The 10,473-nt window shown below is 42.6% G+C and overlaps 2 protein-coding genes across 7 annotated transcripts in view; both read left to right on the top strand.

Moving 5' to 3' along the window:
• The window catches only part of LOC307078131 (cold-inducible RNA-binding protein-like), a 6,390-nt gene extending 1,532 nt beyond the window's left edge, over positions 1-4,858 (top strand). Inside the window, exons 4-8 of one of the 3 annotated variants that reach the window (XM_079739763.1) lie at positions 396-510; positions 689-878; positions 1,162-1,226; positions 1,559-4,061; positions 4,435-4,858. In XM_079739763.1, the coding sequence (XP_079595889.1) occupies positions 396-510; positions 689-878; positions 1,162-1,226; positions 1,559-1,572 (384 nt within the window). In that variant the 3' untranslated portion in view covers positions 1,573-4,061; positions 4,435-4,858. Of the gene's footprint in view, positions 1-395; positions 532-688; positions 879-1,161; positions 1,227-1,558; positions 4,062-4,434 lie in introns of all 3 variants that reach the window. The other 2 variants (XM_079739762.1, XM_079739761.1) reach the window with 2 other exon arrangements.
• A 289-nt stretch (positions 4,859-5,147) lies between these two features.
• Positions 5,148-8,483, top strand: LOC307078132 (cold-inducible RNA-binding protein-like). 4 transcript variants are annotated; one of them, XR_013811972.1, is made up of 8 exons: positions 5,148-5,231; positions 5,850-5,964; positions 6,068-6,174; positions 6,294-6,456; positions 6,552-6,600; positions 6,779-6,813; positions 7,179-7,290; positions 7,648-8,483. XR_013811972.1 is itself a non-coding variant. In XM_079739766.1 (7 exons), the coding sequence occupies exons 2-7, from the start codon at positions 5,862-5,864 to the stop codon at positions 7,665-7,667; spliced, it is 477 nt and encodes a 158-aa protein (XP_079595892.1). In that variant the 5' UTR covers positions 5,148-5,231; positions 5,850-5,861; the 3' UTR covers positions 7,668-8,483. The 4 variants fall into 4 exon arrangements, 3 of the variants coding, with proteins under 3 accessions (XP_079595892.1, XP_079595891.1, XP_079595890.1); XM_079739766.1 differs by lacking the exon at positions 7,179-7,290; XM_079739765.1 differs by having other exon boundaries at positions 7,179-8,483.
• Positions 8,484-10,473: the final 1,990 nt, after the last annotated feature.

Raw genomic sequence — 10,473 nt, 5'->3', positions numbered from 1 at the left:
CTTTACGCATGCTGATATTGCTTTGTCAAATTCTTCTCCAGCTTATATTCTATAGTATAGTTTTTTTCTACTCGCTCCGGGACTCTTTGTCAACTTCAGCGGCCATTGTTTTCGAAAAATAAGTCCATAATAATCATGTGAATAAAAAAACCATTGAAAGGTACATTCAATACAAATGTTTAGGCATGCGCCACATTTGCAGCTTGGAACTGAAACCTACTAGTTGAAGCTAGCTGAATATGGGTGTCATGTTCATGCTCATACATATTAATGTATTAATTAATTGTCATGCAAGAAGCCAACCATACAATTTAACGTTAGTCGTAACTTGAAATTGCTTGCTGAAATTCCCCACAAATTCTCCTTTTTTTTTGTTCTTTTTTGTTTCATTGCAGGTTGTTGACGGTAAACAAATCCGTGTGGATGAGGCCGGGAAGCCTAGTGGTCGTTCAGGAGGCTCATTCCGTGGCTCTGGACCCCGGGGGGGGTTCTACAGAGGGGGTAGACGAGGTGGGAGTGGTTATAATGAAGGTAAGGGCTGGCACCGCAATGTGGTTCCTTTCACATTTGCTTTAAGTCATGCCCTTTTTTTGGTGTATTTTGTGGCACACGCTTCAAAGCTATACTAATGTTCTATGTGTTTACAAAGGGCTCCTTCATGTGTTCTCTTCTTCATGTTTCATTTTAGGGGATTTCGGAGGGTACGGGCCGAGGTCCTACCAAGACAGAAATTATGGAGATAGAAGTTACAGTAGAGAAGGAGGCTTTGGTGGGAATAGAAACTATGGCGATGAAGAGAGAAGTTACGGCGGATACCGGAGTAGCGGCCACAGCCGTGGCGGTGGCGGATACAATGCCGGATATAGCCGGGACAACAGGTAGGAACGGAACTCACAGTCTGTCTGTTCTCTATCACTATTTCTAGTCCAATGAAATGTTACGTCGTAAAACATAATGGGACTTTATCCTCGCGTCAACTTTGGATAAGCAAAATAACTCATCCCATTGTTATATTGCACTTCAAGATCTTTACCAAAAAAAAAAAGAATAATAATTTAAATCATGGTTTTAGACCCCTTTGTTCATTTTACTGGCTATCTGACATCCATCAACTAAAGGGCTGATGAGCCTGTGTTCTAACACGTCCCTCTGATGTTTCAGGAGTCAGACCAGCTATGGGGGAGAGCAGCGCTCTGGATCATACAGGGACGGCTATGACAGCTATGGTGAGTAGCATACTGATATAACTTAGGAACTAGTCAAGTTAACGTCGAAAAACGCCCATCTCCGTAACACCCCTGTGGAAAGCCCCTTCCTGTCTGCATAAGTGAACCGAGGACAGTCGAGATCTTCTCAGCCATGCCCGTCTTAGAACCTGAGTAGTGGCACGTCCCTTTCTGCGTTCAGATTCTCTGCAACAAAAAAAGCCCCCCTACAGACTAGCATTGCCTGATGTCATGTCTACTCTCCCCTTTCCCATGTGAAAATCCCAAGTGATGTGATGTTGTCCAAATGATGCTTGAGTGTCTTTACACTTGTGCCTACTTCTCGTCCTCAGCCTCAAACGAGTAAAAACACAAAAAATCTTCCTGATTTCAAGACCATCACCAACCTGCGCAGTTTTTTTCTAAAGATTTCCAAGACCTTTTTTTTTTTTTGCTTTTTGGGGGGAGGCAGTGGTTATTCTTTTTGTGAAATATGGTTACTTGGCCTTGTATCTTAAATCCCTTGTTTAAGTGTTTATTTTTGGGGTTTTTGTGTGCTCTACAACTCCGCTGGGACTACCGTAGACTAAAGCGCCACCAGTTATGCTCCATTCATGATCTAATACTTCCTCCCTCGTTTAAGTAACCATACTGAGGATCTAGAGTTGCCTACAGAATTGCCGAGAAGCTTCTGTGCTTGATCACTAGGTGAGATCTCTGCTGTTCCACACAACCTGACAGCTTCTACATCCAATTCTCTATCTGCGAATAATGACGGCCGCAAAAACATTCGGTACGAGTGTAAAATTTCATCAGCGCTTTTGCTGCCAACAGCAAAAAATATTCAAATCGAAATGATTATTCAAACTCAATAAGACATGTTTGTGAAGCTTGACATGCTGTGGATATGCCGTCATGGTCTTTGCCAACGTCTTCAGCTCTGCCCCTCCTACCTTTTTTGAGAACATTTATTCGATATGGGCCCTGGTTTCTTTGCATGATTTTATTTTGTTACTCATTTAGATTACCTGTTTTACCTAACTTGTTAAAGGGGCTAGATGGTGGAGGGATGGCCTATTGCTCAACTTGGCCTTATATTTGAGATGCATTTTTTTTGGAGCATTTTCTTTTCCTCAAAACCAACCCTTAACCGATGTTTTGGCATTTCCTCATGCTCTCATTTGGGTATGTTCATACTGCACTACCCGCTGCTGGGTGTATATGCTTGCCTGGCTAGCATTTGAAAACGCCCAACAGATTTTGCATTTAAAAGTTTTAGATTTGAAAATAAACTATTGAAAACAAATTATTTATATTTAATTTCCTTGAGTCCTTATCCATGAGTCAGATTCTTGGCTTTGTTGGAAAAACTTTATTTAAAAAATTTGCACCGATGTGTCAACAGAGAATATGAACTTGGTGAAATGAGAAATACACAACCCCATCCTTTTGACAACAAAAATAAATAAAGGAGGCATGGCGGTTTCAAATTGTAGGGATGGACATGATACAAAATATTCTGGATGACTCTGGAAATGCTACAACCCGAAATTGCAAATGTATCAGGACAGCTGCGCTTTCTAGCCCCTTTTTTTTATTTAAAAGAAAAAGTCGCCGCAATATATATGACATCCTGAGGAATCCCGTCACACTTGGCTGCAGTTTGGACTGATCATTGAGAAATGTGCCCTGTTTGTGTATCAGTACTTTTTTATTGTCTCTTCTGGCCTTATTAGGCCCTATTAAAACTACCAGTGGAAAATTCTCTGATTCCTGATTTCCTCCGAACAGAAGCCAGTTTAAAACAACCTAGGAATCTGATTTAGAATTCGCTGAATGCAGTTAGTACAGACGTGTGGCTTTCAGCATGAGGGGTGGGCTCTATGTAGTTGCTAGGGACAACGTGTCTGGAGTTTTTTTATTTTTTTTATTTAAATTATTATAAGTCTGCTTACACCAGCCTGGATATGAAGGGGTGGGCTTCTAGGATGAGACGGACTAGGAACTGAAATGTCCTCCTGCTGTCCTGCTGCTGCTGCTGTTTCTGGTTCTGTCATAATGCTTCATTACACCCAAGATCTCTGGCCGCTATCGTTTTGGAAATCAACAAAGTCCTTGGAGAATGAAGTGTTGGGCCTACCGACACATGAGTCCTCCTGTCTCTGGTGAACGCTGCTCACTTGGCTAGTTCATAATTGGAGATAGTGCCAGTAAAGTGAGGTAACATTTTTTGCTCTCCTGTTCACATCCCTCAAACAGTTATCATGTTGATGTCCCATCTTAGACTGTCTACCACTTTGACCACGATGCAATGGGACTCTCAGCCGTTGATAGGGCTTGGCCTGGACTACTTCCAAAATATGAATTTCATCCAGTAGCACATCCTGGCTTTCGGAGTATTTCTCGTAAAAAAAAAAAAAAAGGACCTTTGGGGAATTAAATAATCCGAACGTCAAAGGCTGTTTACCCACGAGTTCTCCCAAAATCCCCGAAGCCTACTGAAGTATTTCTAAGAGAAAATGTGTCATAGGAAATAGACGGAACCCACATTGTGCATACATTGACTACCATTGAGACTGCAGTTTCTCATTTGTGGTAAAGGGCTTAAAGGGTGGTTAATTATAACTATACCATTGCTCTGTTAAATTGACTTGTTTGTGCGTGTGTGTGTGTGTGTGTGTGTGTGTGTCGGCGCGATTGCATAACTGCCGCTAAACTACTGGAGGGCTTGATATTGATTTTGTTTTCCTGTCCATCCATTAAGGTTGAATGTCCTTGTGGAAGAAGATGATGTCTCCATGTCTGCTTGGTAGCCTCTGTGGCTTTGCCTTTCCTCCATTTGGGTCATAGAAAAAGGTTGGTACAATGTTTTAATCTGTGCCTCTTGATAATTACTTTTAATTTGCATGAATTATTAGTCACCCGGGGGCATATTGCCCATGTTATTCCCAGCATGATCCTAGAAAATCATGTTTTTTTTTTCCTCTTTTCTTGTTAGAGCAGAAAATACATAATGTAAACCGAGGATATAATCCTTTCGATCTATACAATCAGGAGTTATAAATATACAGGCATTCAAAAAGGATCATGGTACAATGCGTACAAAGAAGATTCATAACTGACTGTATGAATAATAAAGAATAACTGGGTTTTGAATCAGATTTTTTCTTCTGACTGTTTAGTGTAGCTGTTTAGTATAAACATGAATCACTGCTCTTCTGTTTTTCAGTTGCCATTTGCATCCATCGTCGACGCGGGGCCAACGTAATGACGTCGGCCCAATGCGTGGCCTGGGTCGTTCTGCATCATGCCCAAACTGAGGATCTCTGCGCTATTCCAGGGGAATAGTAAGGCAATGATGCTAAGTGAAGCAAAGGATCAAAACTTTGTGATTTTAACGCAGCCCGAATGAATACATATGTGTTGAACGTGATTCTCACTGGACCAATGCATTATTAGCATTTTGCTGGCTTTATAATTGCAAAACAATAAATTACTGAGCTGGACACCTGTCATTTATTTAACGACCAGTGTGAATTAACTGACGGGGTAAACGTAGGTTTAGCACTTTGTCACACAGTATGTGGTTAACGCTTGTTTTGACAATAATTATTGTGTATCATTTAATGTGACAAAATAAAACGTTTACTGAAGCTGTTCTTGCCTCTTTATATTTATATACACCACGGATATCGTATACCTTTATAGACATAATGTATGTAACATATCCACTCACGGCAAATCGTAATTACTAACGAACGTATTCGTCCTGTGGATGTATTATAACACCGACGTAACGGTATCTCAGATGGAGGGTGACCACTTCCTGTTGTCCATTTAAATGAGCCGACATTAATTCAAACGCCTCTACTCGGTGTTTGCGTGTTTGTGAGGAGAACTGGGCGTGGCTTCACCCGGTGCGGGTCCTTTTAGTGAGGAAAACTGGGCGTGGCTACACCCGGTCCTTTTAGTGTCTACTCGTTCTCGCCTCAGGTTGCCCGCTACCGATCTCCGCAGAATTTAACGGTAATGCATCTTAACAGCCTCAATTGTGGCGGCTTTTCTTTTTATAATTACTATTGATGCTGTTTTAACGTATACCAGCCGTTAGGCGTTGGCCTTGCGCAGTGGATTTATAGCGTAGAGGAAATTAATCAAAGGCCTTGATCGTTAGCATCCATGATACGGCGTAGCATCCCTGTATCCGTATCATTGTGCTATGTGTAGCAGCTACCTCGTGACTTCTGTTATTTCACTTAAATTTAATACGGGGAGTTGGGTGTGTATTTAATTGCATCATACTTTGGATTAAGCAATGGATCACATGTATCCTTATCTAGATCGGAAAATTTATTTTTAGCGTTTACCTATTCACGAAGCAAGCAAACTTGCGCAATAGTATAACGGTACAACCTGAAATAATGTACAATAAGCCAGGGTTTGTGATCGCCTGTGGGCCGAGCGGGCCTCCGCGGACGGGTCGATGCTTGACGTGGGGCCTGTGGATGCGGACTGGGTCCTCCTCTGGAGACGCAGCACACGCAGGAACAAAGGGGCCTGGATCCGGGCCTTACGGATGGGGGAAGCATCTCCGCCTGCTCATTAACTCGGTCCCCCCTCGTATTCTGTCTCCCCCCCCCGCAGGCAGAACTCACCATGTCGTCAGACGAAGGGAAGCTATTTGTCGGTGGTATCAGCTTTGACACAACTGAACAGTCACTCGAAGACGTATTTTCTAAATATGGTCCCATCAGTGAAGGCAAGTGCTGCGTGGATGACTCGTACAACAATAAATAACCCGCTTGATTGTGCGTTTTAATCATGACAGGGATTTTAACTTTGATCCCTCTCTTCTGGTCTAGTTGTTATCATCAAGCACAGGGAGACGCAGAGGTCCAGAGGCTTCGGCTTTATCACCTTTGAGAATCCCGAAGATGCTAAGGATGCTATGATCGCCATGAATGGAAAGGTAAGACGCCTTACGATTGACCCAAGAAACGTTTGGAAGATATACCCGCTAAAATAGAATTTGTGCAACGGAACCGCACTGCCCTGTATTCAATTTGTTTATTTTTTGCTACTCCGTAGTCCCTGGACGGTAGGCCGATTCGCGTGGATCAAGCCGGAAACTCCGGTGGTGGAAGTCGTTCCGGAGGATACAGGGGAGGCAACAGCGGCGGCGGCGGTGACGGTGGAGGCTACAGGGGGGGACGCGGTGGCGGAGGAGGAAGAGGACGTGGATTCTCGTATGGTAAGGACGATTATCCACGGTGGAATCTACCAAACCCTACAGGTTATTTTGGCAAATCCCGTCCAGTATTCTCACATATTTTTATTGCATTGTAGGCAGTGGCGGCGGAGACAGAAGCTACAGTGGTGGTGGAGGTGGTGGAAGGTATGTCAACAGTAGTGGAGGTGGTGGCTACTTCCCCAGAGACAGGTGGCTTCTAGGTCCTGCAGCTCAGAGGATACCTAGTTCTCTAAATGAGTAGTAGGTCATCTTGTTTTCATTGCGTCGGAAATGAGAGAAGATGATGAATTCTGAACGGCAAATTCTCGTTCTTTTCTCACAGAGCACAAGGTGGCGGATACGGTGAACGCTCAGGAGGTATGTACAGAGAACTAAATAGTAGCTCTGGTGAGGCTTTGTGTCAGAAAGCCACCAATATCGGCCATGGGAGTGATTTAAACCCCCCCCTGTAAGCTGTCGACTGCATGCAGGATATTACAAGTTATCTTTCCACTAAAGAGAGGGTCTCACGTTTTAAACGTTTAGCTTTTTGGCCCTGGCGGCACAGTAAATGAACAATGCAGAGGTCAACTACTAGATGTGTTGTTGCTGAAGATGTAGTTGGTTACCTTTTTGTGAATCAGATCGCCCCAAAATAGCATAGCTTTACCTGGACGGACTCCTTCCTCTGGCCCTGGCTTGGAACCTCATTAATCAAAGGGCTTTTTTTTTTCTTTGAACAGGATTCGGTGCTGTGGTCACTGACGCCCACTGAGGCCACCTGTAGTTGAAATTTGTTGGAAGAAACAATATGTTGACGGTCCAGTTTAGCACTACTGCTGAGTGGGTGCTAAGGTAGGCTGTCTGCAGTCTGCAGCGACCGGCCGTGTTGAGTTACCCAGGGTTCCTTACGATGGTAATGTTAAACATGGAGAGCCACATGGTAAATCTTTGTCAGGAGAGAATTTCAAACTGTGCTGCTCACAGAATATTTTTAATCTTTTACCCGAAGCCTTTGTGGTAATATCTAACCTCTTTAAGATGCTTTGAATCAGAAGGCAGTCATGAAAACAGTCGACTTGTCTATCCAACCGATAAGAAACGCTGCTTATTTTTGGTTTGACTATAGCCAGTCATCATTTCGGTTGTGCGGCCTCTTCTAGAGCTTTCCTGGACCGCTACTAACCTGCCTTGTCTTTGACTTCCTCCCAGGTGACGATGGTGGTTGGTAGCTCAGCAAAGTGGGTGTCGGTCTCCTAGGCAACACCCATGTTCGCCCCTCCCGCCCGCTCTCCCCCCCCCCCCCCCCCCCCCCCCCCCCCCCAACCCTTTCTCGCCTGCAACCCCCATTTGATTGACAGCGGACCTAGCTGGAAATTCCGTTCTAGCGCATCAACGAAAGAAAAAAACGAAACCAATTCCATAGATAAAGAGCAGTCCTGGATGAGTTCAGGGGAAGGTTGGCTCCCACGTCGAGCCGTCCTCACAGGTCCTTCTCCAAGTTTTTCTAACTTTTTTTTCCTTCTTTTTGTTCCCATCAGGCAGTCTCATTTTTCTAATTGATCTTAAGAGAACACGTTTTATGTTATGCCTCAATTTATATTAAAAGAACACGTTTTGAGTTATGCGTCACTTTATAGCGTTTGGTCTCCCACGGCCCGGGCCCAGTCACACGTTGGTTCATGCAGAGACGAGAGCCTTGGAGGGGAGGGAATGTATCTCGGCTGAAGAATTGTTATCCGTTAGGTGGTTTCGTAGCACCCATGGTCTCCGTAATGAAGAAGGGGAATACATCACTGTCCTTGTTTGCACTTTCTGTGCAAGGGAATACAAGAGGACGAGGAAATAAATACGCTCTTAAAGACTTTTTTTTATTTTCTTAATAGTCCAGTAAGTTCTTGCACTGGTTAATTTGGTCACTGTCCTTGGTTAGTTCTGTTACTTCTTGACTCGTCTGGAAAATACACGAGTTTTAATGTTCTCATCAATGCATTTTTTTGTGCATGCTTACATTTTGTTTATTTTTCCAAAATAAAATCCCTTACAAATGTTTCTTTGTCATCTGTTTCTTGCTTAAGCATTTATTTTGTTTTCCCAAGATGTGTTTTATGTACAACTACCCTAATGAAAAAGTTAGGGCATGCAAGGTCTATTACTGGAAATTAGATTGTGCAAGGAATGAAATCGTGCAAATATTTTGTCAATAATGGGATTATTAAATAAAATCCGGAAGATGTCAAGAAGGACAATTGCTATCATTGGTCGTTCTTATTCAAAAGAAATTCATTAAACGTATAAACACCAGGTGGCAGTGTTTTCTTCATTTTAACCATCTTATTCAGTTCAAGATATCCCAAATTGTATACAGGGCTGAATTTTTTTTTTATTAGGTATAGATGCTTTAGAAAAAGTGCATAGACAAACATGTACACGCACATTAACAAATCTATGCTATTCTGATAAGCTTGAGTTCATTTTTATTTTATTCTCCATAAATGTGTCCCATTTGATGAAAAAAAACTTTTGTGAAACTGATTTATTCATCAACATGGTTAACAAAGCATGAGCATATTAACAATGAAAATCTGGATTCACTTTTTCCTCATGTGGCCTTCAATCCAACCAAGATAGTCTGGGATTTTAGTGTACACTTTTAAGCACTTTGTGCCAACTGACACAACACTGTACACCACTCCACCTTCACAAACAAGTGGACCACCAGAGTCTCCCTGTAATCACACAGAGATTACTGCATACTGAAATATAGTTTGAATTCAGTGTTACAACTCAGTGTTTCAGTGCATTTGGCTTTTAATTGCTTTTGGGTCTACTTTTGACTCACAAGTAGGCCTATATAAATAAAAAAACATGAGAATACATTTTTGGTCACTCACCTTTGAAGGTCCAATTTTTCCAAGGGAGAAGTATGCATGGAGCTCAGCAGAGTGTGTACGATTCACAAGTGTGACCTCAACTTCCCTCAGCCTACTGGCCATCTGTTTCTTTCTGCTAAATCCCCAGCCAGAGACTATACAGCGTTGAGGCAGATGATCACCTCGCCTTGCTAAATTAATCGGTCTGACATGCTCTGTGAAGTTTACCTTCTCACTTAACTTGAGAAGAAAGGGGGGAGGGGGGGTGTACTGGTTAGTGTCAAAACAAGAATGCATTGGCACTATAATGTACATACATAACATAAAGGTGGATTCATGCTTACCTGCAGTAACATCAAGTCGTTAATTTTTGTTTTATTATTGAAGTCCTCATGTGGAATTGCTTTACTCACTTTAATGCCCTTCGGAGTTTGATCATTCTTGAACTTATGAAGACCTACATAGACGTTATAGATACTGGGAGACAAAGTTATTATTGATACAATTGTTAACAAATTCTATTGGGCATGGTGCTCGTCACTAAAAGCTCTATGAAACAGCTTTTGAGTAATGAATATTGCAAGTTGTCTTCTGGATTGTAAGTTCCTGTTGTACTTGTGGAACCATAGCTCAAATAAGCAAAGTGTTGTTGTCCTGTGGATCAGTCAAGAAACTCACCAGGCCTGGCAGTGAGCAGCTGTCACCACAAACTGATCGCTGATCAGGAAGCCGTCACAATATCTGGTTTCGTCATTCCACATTCTCGCTTCCAAAAGCACCATGTAGGGTCTACTATGAGGGACAGCTTTGCGTCCCCCGAAGATTTTCCCTGTTTGAACTGGAGAAGTAAAAAAGATCCCAAAATGAAGGGGATGTACACACATCAGGCTGTATCCACCTTCTTTGTAAATCGATTCAATGAATGAATCAAACTACTAATACAGTAATGATCTTCTTACCTTGACCACGAAGGCAGAGGACCAGCATCAGGACCACCCAGGTATTGTGCAGCGCCATGGTGATGAGTGTGGTGTCAGCAAGAGTTCTGCTGTACAACTGACAATGCCCTTACTTTCACTGGAACTTATCAAAGTCAGAGAAGAGAAAACAGGATGTGGTCGAATGTGATTGTTTGAACAAAACTGAAAACACATCCCTCTGAGTA

This window comes from Pollachius pollachius (assembly GCF_949987615.1).
Source record: "Pollachius pollachius genome assembly, chromosome: 7".
NCBI classification, from domain to species: Eukaryota; Metazoa; Chordata; class Actinopteri; order Gadiformes; family Gadidae; genus Pollachius; species Pollachius pollachius.
Note: the sequence above shows the minus strand (reverse complement) of the source record. Positions and strands in the feature narration are given on the sequence as shown.

Excerpts from the sequence above, each read along its gene's own strand:
- LOC307078132 (XM_079739764.1), top strand. The coding sequence starts at position 5,862 with ATGTCGTCAGACGAAGGGAAGCTATTTGTCGGTGGTATCAGCTTTGAC. Across the intron at positions 6,175-6,293 it reads TGATCGCCATGAATGGAAAG|TCCCTGGACGGTAGGCCGAT; the intron begins GTAAGACGCCTT and ends GCTACTCCGTAG. Across the intron at positions 6,457-6,551 it reads AGGACGTGGATTCTCGTATG|GCAGTGGCGGCGGAGACAGA; the intron begins GTAAGGACGATT and ends ATTGCATTGTAG.